A 15851-nucleotide genomic window follows, 5' to 3' on the forward strand; every position below is an offset into this window, starting at 1 on the left:
ACCAACATCTAATTATGTAGTTATATGATTAAAAGTAACAAATTTTTAAATTTATTATTTAAAATATTATTTAAACACATAAATTTTATTAAGTGTCTAATTTTTTTATACTATTAATATATTAAAATTAAATTCATTAGACAGACAAATACACATTGTTAAAATTCATCAATTATAGATTTTTTTTATTTTTTTCATCTCAACGCTTTTATGCAAGAAAATAGAAAATATCATTTTATAAAATAGAATTTGTCTATCTTGTATTTTTAAGAATACATTTTAAGAAGATGATAATATAAATCTTATAAATTTTTATTGCATTTAATGCAAAATAACTTTCAATAAAATATTTTCTTTTATAAATTTCTGAAAATATGTCTTTAGAACCAATGCTAGCAAGAGCTTATAAGATATCATTAATGTAAAACTTAATTATATAAATACAAAATAAATCAAGTGATATTTATTTTATCTTTCATGTCAACCCATTTGCATACATTAGTTTAAAGGGAGCCACTCAAATAAAGACGTCTAAAACGTCTTTTTTTAAAGATGTTTTTTAATAATTAAAATTTAACACATATAATTGATTAAATCGTGTTATTTTTATCAAAATTAGGTCAGACAAATTAATTTGACCAAAAAAATGGTGAAACAAATCTTAAATCGGTCTAAATTAATATTATTTTTTTTATAAAAAATAATTATAATATCCTTGTTATAAAAAATAACTACAATATCCTAGTTGAAATTGGTAAGAGAGAATTAAACCTTAAAAAAACAGGTATATAACACCAGCTTTCAAGAATTGGCTGAATTGCATTATTCTCTTCTCTTCTCTGCTCTCCTTTTCTCTTCCTATTAAGGCTGTTGCATCACTCTGCTCTCCAAAAACATCGACAAAATCCCAAATTTCACGGTCCGAAGGTCTCTTATATTGCCCACCAAAATGGTCCACAAGCATAAATTGGAAAGCGTTTTATGCTGTGTACATTTAGAAAATTTATATATTTTTTGTATTTAAAAAAAAATCTCAGGTTAACATCTAAGAATTTCTCATCGCTTCTAAAAAAGAGTGAAAAATTCTCAACTTTTTAATTTACTAAATAAAAAAATTACCTCATACTTTCATATGCAAAAATATTTCTATTAATAACAACCGTACCAAACCCACTAGAAAAACAAATATTATTCATCAAACGGAAAAAAAAATGTAAGTTTAACATTTTTCATTCATTTTATATATCAGATAACACCATTAATCATTTAATTGTATCTACAAGGGTAAGAGTGAAACACACGTAGGTGTTGGTGGCATGACATAACTGAGAAAATTGTTGTCATGCAAGAAATTTGCATACAAGTTGGAAGAATAATAATATAACATCAAACAATGCAAGTACCTCTCTCTTTTATTAACCTTTTACTAACGTGGTTAACTCTGCTTCCATGTAAGACACTGTCTAGTTTCGCATAAACCTCTCTATTTTAATCAGAACTTGCAAAGTGCTAAGTTCCTTGTTTATTGTACGGTAAACTTCATTATCATAAGCGAAACTACGCGGTGGTTTCCATGCAGAGTGTAAAATTGTTCCTTATCAAGCTTTGATTTTTTGTTCATATTAACATACCCAATTGTTTATTCCGTATCATGGTTTGATTTATATATGGATGGTATGTTTACACCTCTGTTATGCTGTGTGGTTCTGTGCTTTTAATCAAGGAGTGAGTCATCATTCTCAGGTACTAGTTTCTTTCAAGTTAATAGTTTAAGGCATTATGATGCATTGCTTTTGTCATGATTGTTTATGATGAAGCAAAAACTCTTCGATGTTACTTCTATTGAAAGATGGAACTGTGTTTAACATGTTGAATTTAAATCAGATGAGTATTATAAAACATGGGTTTCAAGTATTTGCTGGTTGTGATGTGTCTATGGGCATGTTCTGCATCCATGGCTTGCAAAGCTCCTAGTGATGGATTAATGAGGGTTAGGCTTAAAAGAAGGAATTTAGACACTAAGAGTCTTAGTTCTGCAAGGATCAAAGAGGTTGTTAGTAAGAATCATCTAGAAGCTGATGGAGTGTATCTGAAGAATTATCTTGATGCACAATATTTTGGGGAGATTGGTATTGGATCACCTCCACAAAGCTTCAAGGTTGTTTTTGACACCGGAAGCTCGAATCTTTGGGTCCCTTCTTCAAAATGCATTATGTCTGTAAGTTAACCAATGTTCTTCTGATGGAATTTGGACATTTTCCTTTCAGTTTTGTTTTCTTTGTCCAATCTTAATTAAAATCAAGATATGGTTATATGCAGATCGGTTGCATTATTCATTCTAAATACAGGTCAAAGCTTTCTAGCACCTATAAGAAAATAGGTAACTGGAACTTTTGGATTATTCTGTTTCCTTTTTGAAGTTCTTACATCTGGCTTCTGTTTGTTATAATGCTAATTCTCAAATGTTCTGATTGGAAATTTCCAGGAACACCATGCAAAATTCCGATTGGTCGTGGAGCCATTTATGGCTTCTTCAGTCAAGATTATGTGAAAATTGGGGATATGATCATCAGAGATCAGGTCACTATCTTGAAATTCCTTTTAAATCTTAACCATTCTTGTCCTTGATTGAGTTTAATATGCTTCAAATATGTTTATGAGTTGATCTCTGATTTCCCCCAGGAATTCGCCGAGATTACAAAGGAAGGATCTTTGGAATTTTTAGCCATGCATTTTGATGGGATACTTGGACTTGGATTCCAGAATTTTTCAGTTGGAGAAGTTACACCAGTGTGGTACCTTGACACATAATCCGAATTCTTATTAATCCCTTTCATAATGAGAAAAACATAATCCTCTTTTTCAGTAGTAATTACTAATTAGTTCTATAAATACAGGTATAATATGATTGAACAAGGTCATACAGGTCAAAAGATTTTCTCTCTTTGGCTAAACCAAGATCCAATGGCAAAGATAGGAGGTGAGATTGTCTTTGGTGGTATTGATTGGAAGCACTTTAGGGGTGACCACACTTATGTTCCAATTTCTAGAAAGGGTTATTGGCAGGTACTATAACACTGTTTTCACAGCTTCATTTACATTCTTTGTAGCTTATAATCTTATCAATCAATCATGTCAAATATTTATTTTTATTGTTTTCATATGCAGATTGAGCTCGATGATATTCGACTTGCTAAAGATTCCTCAGGTTCCCTTACAATTCTGTTCTGTATTGTGTTTATCTGCCATGTGTTTATATTTTTAATCACCTCTTCCATTTCCAATATAGACATGACTTACAATATAAAATCTGAATTTGCACAGGGTTATGTGAGGGTGGCTGTTCTGCCATCATTGATTCAGGGAAATCCTTAATTGCTGGTCCAACTGTATGATCCGAAACGTTGCACAACTATCATGATGTTTTTTCTTGTTCAATTTCTTCTGGTGTCTTTTGCTCACTAGTTCTTATGTGCAGAGTATTGTGGCTCAAATTAATCATGCTATTGGAGCAGAAGGATATGTGAGTTTTGAATGTAAAAACATTGTCCATACCTATGGAGATACTATATGGAAATTCGTAACCTCTGGGGTTTGTTCTCTGTCTTTGTCTCCTTATATGATTGATTATCCACACCTGTATTGGAATGTTACCTATCCTTTACATATCTTAATTCTTATGTCTTCAGATTAGACCTGAAATTGTATGCGTCGACCTTGGACTCTGCTCGCGCAATGGATCTCATTCTCGTACAAAGAAGTACATTAAAACCTTCATTTTCCTCTTATTGATTCTTGGGAGATACATTACTTTGTTTCAGTTCTCTTAACACAAGTTGAAAAAACTACAATCTGCAGTGAATTCATTGAAACAGTGGTAGATAACGAAACTTGGGGCGAGACAGGAACCAGGGAGAGCCCATTTTGTACATTTTGTGATATGATTGTGCTATGGATTCAAGTTCAGCTTAAGCAAAGGAATGCAAAGGAGAAAATCTTAAAACATGTGGATGAGGTAGTTGTTGTTCTACAAGATTTATACATACATATAAGAAGTGTCTTATTTGTTATTATTTACTTTCTAGTGAATCACTTTAGGACTTAACAAGCTATTTTTGTGTTTAACTTAGCTGTGTGAGAAGCTTCCAAATCCCATAGGACAATCATTTATAGACTGCAATAGCATTTCAACCATGCCTCCAATTACATTCATGATTGGGAACAAGGCATTTCCACTCTCTCCACAACAGGTCAGATTGGTTTCTTTTGACTGTTGCAATCCATATTTGGTTACTTACAATTTCTCATCAAATCAGATTTCTTTGACAGTATGTGTTAAAAGTTGAAGAAGGGTGCTCAACTGTATGCTATGGTGGTTTTGTTGCTCTAGATGTGCATCCTCCACAGGGTCCTCTCTGGTATACATTTAATTTATATCTATACACTAATTAGTTGCATACTTATTATGTAGTATGTATGAAAGTTGTGGCATCATGATTGCAGGGTTCTTGGAGATCTTTTTTTGGGGGCATATCACACCGTGTTTGACTATGGCAATCTCCGTATAGGATTTGCTGAAGCTGTTTAGTGCTTAGTCATAATTTATTGCACTTACTAATTGTTTAATGGGACAAAAAAGATTAAAAGGCTTTACATTATTACATGATTCACCCTTAAGAATTTCTATGCTATTATTTTTTCACAAACATGATTAGCTTGGATGAAAAAATGAGAATCATAAGAAACTGCACCAGCCGGGAATCGAACCCGGGTCTGTACCGTGGCAGGGTACTATTCTACCACTAGACCACTGGTGCTATTTGTTAAAGGATTCGTATAAATTTTATATAGAATAGTGTATTTTTTATCTTGCGTTGGACTAATTCATACCTGGTTTCTTAGTTGTCAAGCAATAAGGACTATTTCATATCTTAAAAATTCAAACTTCACATACATGTATACTTGTCAAAACACGGACTAGTTCATAATATTTATATATATATTTATAAGAGAAGAAGAATTGATATCAGAACGTGCAAATTAATTAAACTACTGCAATTCATTTTGTTTGATATATATGTTAGGTTGTTTAATTTCTTTCGAGAATTGCTACATTTTCATTACATGATGGAAAACTTATCAGATGATTTATTGATCGAAATATATTCTCGTCTTCCTTACAAGACAACCTTGAGATGCAAATCAATATCCAAACGGTTCTTCAATTTGATCTCAAACCACATTTTCATTGAAAGATCCATCCTTCACCACCACAAACTCCTCCTTCGTATGAACCACCACGAATGCCAGAAAGAATGGCGATTATGCTCCCTCTCTAGGCGCAAGAAACTAGTCTTGTTCCTCCCCCACAATATTCATGGTGATCTTTCTTTTAACCCTCAAAACCATTTGTCCTTGAGCTTTCTAGGACCCAAGTTCGACTCGAAAAGCGATGAACCACCACCAACAAGACTAAGAAACCGCTACAACAAATATTCAAAGATCGTAGGGTTCTCTAACGGCTTGTTTCTATGCAGAAAATCACCACACGAGAGACTATACTTTGTTTGCAATCCCCTCACAAAGAAAAGTCTTAAAGTTGTTCCTATCGCGCCACCGCTTAGGGGCCAAAACCTACTAAAAAATAGTCTCGGCCACGCACTCGAGGGATTTCTTTGCGAACCTTACTACAATATTGAAGGAAACATCGACTTAGTCTCTGTTAATAATTCTGTTCAGGGTTTAAGATTTAGGATTGTACGTATACCTCTTTTCGAAGGTACAGTATGTGAGTTTTTAAGAGGTATAAAAAAGTCAGAGTTTGAAGTAGTAATTTTTTCTTCAGAGACCGGACAATGGACAACAAAACTTGTTTCGTGCAGGAACGGTTCGAGTTTCACGCGACCAACTATTCTTTCTGACCCGGTTGCACATGGAGGGAAGCTTTACTTCATGGGAAAGGAGAATATTTTGGTGTATGATCCTTTTTGCAACGAAAATGAGTGCAACATTATTGAATTTCCGGGTGGCTCGGATCGGAGGAACATTTGTTATACGGGTCATGTTGGTGTCTCCTGTGGAAAGATTAGACTGAGTTGTTTCTCTTCTTTTTCATCTTTGGTGAAGGTGTGGGAGCTGAATGAAGAGAAGAATGGTTGGTGTTTGTTGCATGAGGTTTGTGTTCCAGCACAAGATGAAAGTTCAGTGAGGGATGAATTGAGAGGAAGAGAAGGAGTTTATGAAGTTGGTTATGGAGTGTTTAGAGTGAGAGGGTTTCATCCGTACCATGGTGATGTTGTGTTGTTTCAATTTAATCATCGCATATTTTATGGGAACTTGAAGACCAAAGAGTTTCAAACCATTGGTTATGGGACACAAGATTATTATTCTTTGCAAATAATTTCACTTGACCTGCCATTGTGGCCAACTCCACTTCCTTCCACATTTGGTAAATTTGTTTAAAATTAGAAATGCTAAAAGTTATCAAAATTTATTATTTTTAATTATCAGTTAATTGTTAATGTTTAAAAATATATAATAAAATATGTTGTTAAATAATTAAATTAAAAAAATTGAATTAATGCTAAGTGATAGTCAAAGATAATGAATTCTTATATCTTCTAACATTTCTCTATTAATTATTATATGTCTCCTCCGAACCAAATCCTTAATTGGTTGTAACATCATTTAATGGCAAAGGAAAAATTTGATGAAATAGCCCTTTGGAAATTGCATGATGCATTATCACTAATCATCATCACTTCTTTAAGATTTACTAATGTTACTGATATAATTGAAGGCAGATAGAGTGATGAAATTTACTCAAGAACGTCATTTAATTTTGTTCTTGAATTTCATTTACAGGTAATTAAACACAAAATTTCATGTCATAATATTGGTATATTCTCATAGTACTACACTAGTAAAACATACGTACCTCTCTCTCCCTAAACATGTTCATTGATTATGGTGTTATTATTGTGAGTGAGAGAGGAAAAAGCTGCAAGTAATGCTTCCTTAAGAGAAGGATCGTTGGTTAAAGCTGCAGTAACAAGATCCACCAAGGCAAGGTTGTTTTCTTGAGTATAGGAAGCATTTAGAGGCAGAGGGAATAGTAATGGTTGTTGTGATGCAATAATATCATTGGAGGGTTGTTGAGTAGTTAAATCCAGTGTTAGAGTAGGACATGATGATGAAGTAGAAGATAGTGAAAGTGATGTACTACTAGTTGTGGTGGTGGTCATGGAGCCACAAAGGAACATGTTCAATGCTGATGTTGTTGTGGTGGCTATGGATCTTGCTGCTTCTGGGAGTGGATGATTGTGATTCCCCTCGTACGTTGTTATCACAACTCTCTCATCCATTGCACACCTTTGCACCTGTTACATTGTTATTCAACATTCTCTCTGTTACAATTTGTATTCAAATGTTGAGGAAACATATTTTTAAGTGGTGAAAATTTGTTGTCTTTCTGTAAAATTGAGAATTGAGAGTTATTAAATGATAATTTAATCAAATTTTTAAAATTATTTAACAATTTTTAACTATTAACTTCACATCAATATAACTGTACATAAATTCCCACCTTTTCAAGTTATTACATGTCCCTCGAAAAGGAGAATTCACCATAAATTAGGAAACTGAATGTAAATGTAAGAAAGATATAAAAAATATTTGAGAAACAATACAAATAAACTTAAATTAATCTAAAATTATTTTATTTTATTATATTTATTAATTGCTACTAGAATAATTATATATGTCGTAATAAATATATAATTATGAGAAATTATGAAAAAGTATGAGGAGCCAATTGAATATTTATACAATGTGTACAATGGAGGTTTAGAGAGTATTAGAGATATAACTATTAGTGTTACCTTTTCCCATTAGCGATGAGTGGTATCATGACATGGTATTAGAGCTCTAGATCCGAAAAGTTAAGAGTTCGATCCTTAATAAACCCAAAAATCAGTTTAAACTTTTGGGAAGATGTTTATTATCCCTAGTACTCAGATGATTATTTTAGATAATATGAGGGATGTTTATTATCTCTATGTTCATTTTGTAACTCAATAGCCCATTATATACATTCTACAAATAGTTTATTATCTCCCTAGAACTCATAAATGATAGATATTAAATTAAATTAATGATATTTAGATTAAGGTATAAATGTTGCGATATTTTAGTTAATCGAATTTATCGCCATTTCATTGCTATGAAATGAAAAGCAACTAATATTCTATTCTATATATAAGATAATAAATTCTAGATAAGCATGCAAATAAAATTGAACTTTTTTTTTGTTTTTTATGATTTAATTTTTTTTCAATTTGATAAGTTAAAAGATTAATTCATTATGCACTGAAGTTTTATTTAAGAGTTTATCACTCTTTAATAAGTTAGTATATGTATAAAAAAAAATTCAAACTCTCAATACCTACTTAAATAGACTAGTGAGATAACTACTAAACCAACCCAAATTGATTTATATAAAATTGAATCTTCACACTATAAATCTATTAAAAAAAATTAAAATAAAAACATGTGGATGAACCTGCTTACGAACTGGACATGTTTGTCCCATGCTACAACGATAGTAGGCTCGAGGACAAGGATTGCCCTTTGATGTTTTTTGTCCATATTTTCTCCATTGGCACCCATCAACCATCTGAGAATCAATCGCACTTCTTATTAGTCAACTAAATTGCATAAAATGATAGATATTTTCATCCAAAATTCACTACCATAAATTCCTTAGCTTAGAACAAAAAGATATAATAAATCCATACATACCATAGAAAAATTTGATCTTGCTCTTATGGACACTCTAGCTTTCTTATTACAAGAAGCTTCAAATGATGGTAGTTGATCCTCCAATATTTTTGCTTCTTGTGATGCTATGTGCTTACTCATTTCATTCTTAACATCAAAACCAAATTTCCGGGTGGTGGGTAACATTTTTCTCTCCAACATTTCTTCTCTATTGTCATTCTAAAAATTATGAACGCATACATATATAGTAGTTTGTTCATTTAATCATCATTTTGTTCAAAAAGCAATGCATATTTCTTAATATATATATTGATCAAGTATATTTTTATATTGAAAAATATCCGTTGACCAAGTTGAATTATAAAAAAATTCACCATTCAAGTTAATCATATATAGAAGCATATATTATATATATAGAAAACAAATTAAAAGAATTTCTTCAAGTTTATTAATTAAAGCTTGCCTTGAGGTCATGATTAATTATTGTAGGCGAGGATGAAGATAATTGGTGGCACTGCATCGCCAGCAATAACTGATTTTGAAGAACTCCATAGTGTTCCCTAATCTGATTCAGCATAATTCTTAGATTCTGATTCTCCTTCTTCACTTCCTCTAGCTTCTTTTTCAGCACTTCCAACTAATTAATTAAAACCCAATTCAATCACAAACAAATTAAAACTACTTTTTATTCATCACATATGCTTATTAATTAAAAATAATTAACACTTAATTATTCTCTTTGTAGTATGTACCCAAATTAATAAATGAAATTCATCTTTATATTATTACTTACTTGGGTATGAGACTGATCTTGATTTTGTTGAGGATTCAAGCTCAAACTCAAAAGAGTAGATCCTAGCTGATGATGCACAAATCATTCAAGAATTGTTATTAATTATGCAATAACAACACATCACATGGAAAATATATAGAAACTTACAGTATTATTACTAACAGAGGAGGAATCATGAGTGGAATTCAATGCAAATTCTTGAACTTGAAGCAAATTCTTTAATGCAATTTTGCCTTCCATTATTGGGTTAGAGAGATTTATTGGATCTAACTTTGAGATAGAACAATGCAGCACATATATATAGGACGCAGTTTACTGATGAGAGAATAATTGAAATAATAAAGTATGCAGAACCATATTATATATAGAGGGACATATATATTGAAGTTTCCTCTCTTGCATACACAATATTAGTGGAGAATAATTTTCATATAAAATATAAAGAATCATTTATTTTCTTGTTTCTTTGTGTGGTGAAGGAAAATTGGTACGGTCTAATAAAGAAGAAGAGAAAATAAATTAGGTGAAAGGAAAATAAATAAAAATAAAAATACTATCTGTATACTAAAATTAGTCATATATATTTTTAATTTGTATAAATATATGTATAATTTAATTTATTTTTAATGTATATTTTATATTAATAATTAATTTTAATAATTGATGATTTTAGTATATATAGTTAGTATGGTTAATTAAAAAAATATATTTAAATTCTTTTTATTAGATTTTTTTTATGTGTAGTAATGAAAGGTATATGATGTGGTTATTAATTTATTATAAGGAGAAAATTTCTTGGGCTATACCGGTCTCAAGACTTTGTTATTAATAGACAATGGAAAAAGAAAAAAATTGATAAGTAAACGTGAAAATAATGTATGATAGCTCATTTTGTTATCTATTTAAGATTTATTCTATTATTATTTTATGATATATATATATATATAGAATGCGATTTTAAATTTAAGCAAATATACATATATGATTTATCCTATTTCACAACAGTTAAATGATGATAACTTAAAATGAATAGTAGTAGTAGTAGTGGTGGTGCACATAAAATAAATTTTGCAAACATATTATAAATAATGTTGTTAGGAGAAAAAAAAGTGGGGTCACTATATATAGACCATGTCAAGAGAGATTTCTTGCTGGTTATATTATTTTAATTTCCCGTCATTTATTGTTTTCCCCTATTGTTGTCACAAGAAGCAAGGTAGTGTTTGTGTCGTTTCTTGGTTTATCTTTCTTTTCTAGAAGGAGTTGATTATTTTCTTGTACAAAACATACTGGTTACCATGCATTAAGCATATAAAAGAACACTAATATCCGTTGACCCTTATACATACATATCCATGTATTAAATTAAAACTATACCTTTCTAACTTCTGCTTTGAAATAAGAAAGGTTAGGGACATTGATAAAACTATACATTTCTAATAATCTAATATCCGTTTTTTGTTTATGTAGTATACTAATTAGGAAAAAGGTTCAAATTCGTGGACGAAAGATTATTCGTTTTTTAAATTAGTTTTTAAAAAATTAAATTTATTTTTTAAAAATTTTAAATTAATTATGTTAGTTTTTTTGTATTTTTTTTATTAGTAGTATTAAAATTTGTTAATATAATATGTTAAGTGACATCATAATATATACCTAAAAATTTTAATTGACTATTAATATAATAAGTTTATAAAATTAGGACGATTAGATATGTATTATGATGTTATTTAACATATCGTATTAACAAACTCTAACATCATTAGAAATAAAAGTAACCAAAAAATTAACATGACTAACTTAAAATTTTAAAAAAATGAATTTAATTAAAAAAATTTTCGAAAACCAATTTAAAAAATGAATGATTTTTTAAAAATTGATTTAACTATTTACTCATACTGATTAATTATTAAAATTCTTAAGATAATGTTTGTTTTTAGAAATATTAAAACTGAAATTGAGAAATTAGAATTCAGTATTGTATTTAATAACTAGAATTTAAAACAAAAAAAATTTAATTCTAAAATACAAAATTTCAGTTCTAATACTTCTAAAAAGTAGAAACTTATAGGATTAAAATATTTAAAAATAAAAACTAAAATTTTAATAACATTCTTTTAATAATTAAAAATATTTTAATAAATATTCTTATTTCATATTCATATTTATTATAAACTAAAAATATACTAAATCATAAATAAATTTTATATATTTTATTTAAAATATAATACAAAAATTTAATTTAGATTTAATTTTTTAATTTTTGTCTTTTAATTTCAGCATCTCTTCTAAATACAACTTTAGATGTTATAGTATGGTAAGTCAAGTATAGAAGTGTGGTGCATTCTCACCTACAAATTTAAAAAAAAATTTCATTAGATCTATAGATGCTTTACACATTATATAGAGAAAGGAATCAAAGGATAACATCTATATCATCGTATGTATACGGCGAATGAAATTATTAATATTATTATTACAATTTCTATAGTAAAAGCTTTAATTAATTAGGAGTTTCCAATAGATGATCAAAAGATTTATTTTTTTTCTCTAATTAACATACATGTATATGTAGCTAATTTAAAAAAAATGATAAATATAATAATTTATGTATATATTTTCTGTCAATAATTTATATAAATTATGTGTAATATGAATGTAATAAATTATATTAGATTCATATATATATATATATATATATATATATATATATATATATATATATATATATATATATACACGTTTAAATAAAAACTGATAAAATATAAAAAAATTTAATGTATTAGTAAATTATTTACTAAAAGTTTTTGAGATTTAGAATTTCTTGCAGATAATTAAAGTGACAATATTTATATATACTCCCTATATACAATAACATCACCTGTTTGCATCAAAGGACTTGACTAAATTAAACTCATCTATATGGCTGCATTTGTTTATTGGGACATGACATTAAAATAGAGATATTAAGACATAAAATCGTATTTGATAAATAAGATATGAATAGAGATATTGTGTCTAAAAATACTGAATTAGTATATTTTGTATTTATTTTAATAGACAAAATATAGAAATATTAACAAAGAACACAACTTATTTTTTATTTTTCTTTCATTATTTTTGTTAATTTTTTATAATTATATTTTTTTTCAAATTTTTTGAATGAAAAAAATGATAATAAATTGAATTTTTATAATTTATTCTATTTTATCACTAAATAGAATATGTTACGGCCCAGCCCAAGACTCCTGCGAGTCGACCCGACCCGAGCTTCTACCGACCCGGACACGCGTCCCATACAGCTCGCACACAGCTATGGGACAGCGTCCCTGGGAATATGGGCCTGACCTCCAGAGGGGCCCAGGGCTGACATGTATATAAGGGGAAGAATGGCTCTTCCCCCGAGGTACGTCACATTCACACACCATTTCCTCTCCGCCTGCACATATTCTGACAAGGGCGTCGGAGTGTCTTTGCAGGTGGCACCCCCCTCTCCACACGAAGTGCTCGGGACCTCGCTCACCCGGGACCAGGAAACCACGACCAGACGGGCTTTCCCACCATCCGAAGCGTTGACCTCAGGGTCCTAACCCGAACCGTCCGGTACCCGACCTACCGAACATTGGCGCCGTCTGTGGGGAACAACGTTCATGGATTTCGTGCTGGTCTAGACTGGGACAGGTTCCGAGGTAGCACCCCCATACTCGGGGGAGGCGCCGTCGCGACGGAATCCCGGCAACAACAACGGTCGCCCCCGAGGGATGCGACACAGACTCACGAGAGACGCCCCTTCGGGGGGACGGGTGATAACCACGCCAGGATAATGCAAGAACTACGCCATAGAATGCAGGACTTAGAGCGCCGGCTAGCAGAAAGAGAGCGCGACCAATGCTCCCCAGAACGGAGTCCCACCCATTCCCGCTCGAGGAGCCGCTCAAGGCGCACGCCGAGCCCCCAGTATGAGTCAGAGAGCACTGGGGGGCGAGTACGCCCCAGGAGGAGAAGTCGCGACCCCATCATCTACGCCCGACAGGAAAGGCAGCGCGCGTCGAACAGGGGCGACGAGGAAGCCCACCGCGAGAACAATGAGTCGAGAAGAACTGCCCGAGGACCCGTCATAATAGGAGCGACCCCTTTCCACCGCTCTGTACTCGAGGTCCGACTACCAAAACACTTCGACAAGCCGACAGACATGAAGTATGACGGAACGCAAGACCCCCTGGAACATTTGACGGCCTTTGAGGCCAGGATGAACCTAGAAGGGGTGGGAGACGAGGTCAGATGTCGCGCTTTTCCGGTCACCTTAGCGGGCCCGGCAATACGGTGGTTTAACAACCTCCCGCAAGGCTCGGTGACCCAATTCTCCGACATCAGCCACGCCTTCCTGGCTCAGTTCACAACTAGGATTGTCAAAGCTAAACACCCAATCAATTTGCTGGGGGTGACACAGAGACCCGGAGAGCCGACCAGGAAGTACCTGGACCGTTTTAATGACGAGTGCTTGGAAATTGACGGTCTGACGGACTCAGTGGCAAGTTTGTGCTTAACGAACGGGCTCTCGAATGAGGACTTCAGGAAACACCTCACCACAAAGCCCGTCTGGACAATGCAAGAGATCCAGTGCGTGGCCAAAGAATACATTAATGACGAGGAAGTCAGCCGGGTTGTGGCTGCCAATAAACGGCAGCCCGCCTACAACCAATCCCGGCACTTCGAAGCCAGAGAAAGACCAAAGGAACACGCCAGGGACGGCGGTCCGAGTAAACCACCCAAACCGTTCCCCCGAGTTGGGAAGTTCACCAACTACACCCCCCTCACGGCATCGATCACTGAAGTTTACCAACAGATAGCAGAAAATGGGATACTGTCGAAGCCCCGACCACTGAAGGACAGGACGGGAGGAAACAAGAACCTCTACTGCGAGTATCACAAGGGTTACGGGCACAAGACCCAAGACTGCTTTGACCTAAAGGATGCCCTCGAGCAAGCTATCAGGGACGGCAAACTCGCCGACTTCTCCCACCTTATAAGGGAACCAAGGAGACGCAACCGGGACAACGACAACGAAGACAGATCCCGACCAACAAGACGACGACAGGAACCAGAGGGTGACGACCACGGTCTCACGGTGGTAAACGTGGTGACGGCCAGGAATACCGCCCCGAGGTCGAAATCGGCGCAGAAGAAAGATGCCAAGGTCCTAGCGGTCTCCACCCCACCTGTTAGGAGTCTTAAGGGTCTCCCACCTATCTCTTTCGGCCCGGAGGACCAATGGTTTGACGAGGTGCCGGAAAGTCCGCCCATGGTCATCACGGCTAGGGTCGGAACTGGCCTCGTCAAACGAATCCTGGTAGACACGGGGGCAGACTCAAACATCATGTTCCGAAACGTTTTCGATGCCCTGGGATTGAGAGATTCCGACCTGACGACCCACCAGCACGGTGTGGTAGGGTTAGGAGACCACTTCATCAAGCCAGACGGAATCATCACACTCCCGACCTCTGTGGGACAAGGGCAGAGACGGAGGACAATCATGGCAGACTTTGTAATATTACGAGATTCGACGGCTTATAACATCATCCTGGGGAGAAAGACCATTAACGACCTGGGGGCAGCTATCAGTACGAAATTACTGGTGATGAAGTTCATCACCGATGACGGATCCGTGGGATCCCTCCGGGGCGACTTGGAAATGGCGGTCGCTTGCGACCACGCCAGCCTTTCTCTCAGAAAAAAATCCAAGGAAGCGTCAGGGGTTTTCCTGGCCGACCTGGACGCCAGGGTAGACGACAAACCCAGACCAGAGCCAGAAGGAGACTTGGAAAAGTTCAGAGTCGGCGAGGAGGACGATAAATTCACATTCATAAACAGAAACCTCCCGCACGAAATAAAGGAGCCTTTGATGGAGATGATCAGGGCTAATGCCGACCTCTTCGCCTGGACACCTGCCGACATGCCAGGGATAGACCCCCAGCTCATGTCGCATCACCTGGCCATAAAGGCAGGAGCCAAACCAGTGGCCCAGAGAAGGAGGAAAATGTCACAGGAAAGGGCGAACGAGGTAGCCAAGCAAACGGCCAGCCTCTTAGAAGCGGGATTCATCCGGGAATTGGATTACTCGACTTGGTTGTCGAATGTGGTTCTGGTTAAAAAACACAACGGGAGGTGGAGAATGTGCGTAGACTACTCTGACCTCAACAAGGCTTGTCCCAAAGACTGCTACCCCCTACCTAATATTGATGCACTCGTCGACGCAGCGGCAGGGTACAGATATCTGAGC

At 34.3% G+C, this 15851-nt stretch overlaps 2 protein-coding genes and 1 non-coding gene across 4 annotated transcripts; 1 reads left to right on the top strand and 2 right to left on the bottom strand.

Annotated features, from left to right (window-relative positions):
* Nucleotides 1-1355: 1355 nt before the first annotated feature.
* On the top strand, nucleotides 1356-4867 carry LOC112722713 (cyprosin). The gene is made up of 14 exons (XM_025773839.3): nucleotides 1356-1743; nucleotides 1885-2218; nucleotides 2320-2380; nucleotides 2486-2580; nucleotides 2683-2795; nucleotides 2898-3066; nucleotides 3169-3208; nucleotides 3325-3389; nucleotides 3479-3592; nucleotides 3690-3760; nucleotides 3859-4015; nucleotides 4131-4250; nucleotides 4330-4418; nucleotides 4504-4867. Exons 2-14 carry the CDS (start codon nucleotides 1901-1903, stop codon nucleotides 4586-4588), a joined length of 1497 nt encoding a protein of 498 aa, XP_025629624.1. The 5' UTR covers nucleotides 1356-1743; nucleotides 1885-1900; the 3' UTR covers nucleotides 4589-4867.
* On the bottom strand, nucleotides 4747-4817 carry TRNAG-GCC (transfer RNA glycine (anticodon GCC)). Its single transcript has one exon. It is a non-coding gene; the product is annotated as a tRNA-Gly (tRNA).
* A 1854-nt stretch (nucleotides 4868-6721) lies between the features above and the next one.
* LOC112722714 (probable WRKY transcription factor 47) lies at nucleotides 6722-10055 on the bottom strand. Of its 2 annotated transcripts, XM_025773840.3 has the most exons (6): nucleotides 9719-10055; nucleotides 9572-9637; nucleotides 9242-9415; nucleotides 8800-8997; nucleotides 8561-8674; nucleotides 6722-7379 (listed from the first exon to the last, which is right to left on the bottom strand). In XM_025773840.3, exons 1-6 carry the CDS (start codon nucleotides 9809-9811, stop codon nucleotides 6948-6950), a joined length of 1077 nt encoding a protein of 358 aa, XP_025629625.2. In that variant the 5' UTR covers nucleotides 9812-10055; the 3' UTR covers nucleotides 6722-6947. The 2 variants fall into 2 exon arrangements, with proteins under 2 accessions (XP_025629625.2, XP_072063414.1); XM_072207313.1 differs by lacking the exon at nucleotides 8800-8997.
* Between the last annotated feature and the right edge of the window lie 5796 nt (nucleotides 10056-15851).

This window comes from Arachis hypogaea, chromosome 11, assembly GCF_003086295.3.
Source record: "Arachis hypogaea cultivar Tifrunner chromosome 11, arahy.Tifrunner.gnm2.J5K5, whole genome shotgun sequence".
Classification (NCBI taxonomy): domain Eukaryota; kingdom Viridiplantae; phylum Streptophyta; class Magnoliopsida; order Fabales; family Fabaceae; genus Arachis; species Arachis hypogaea.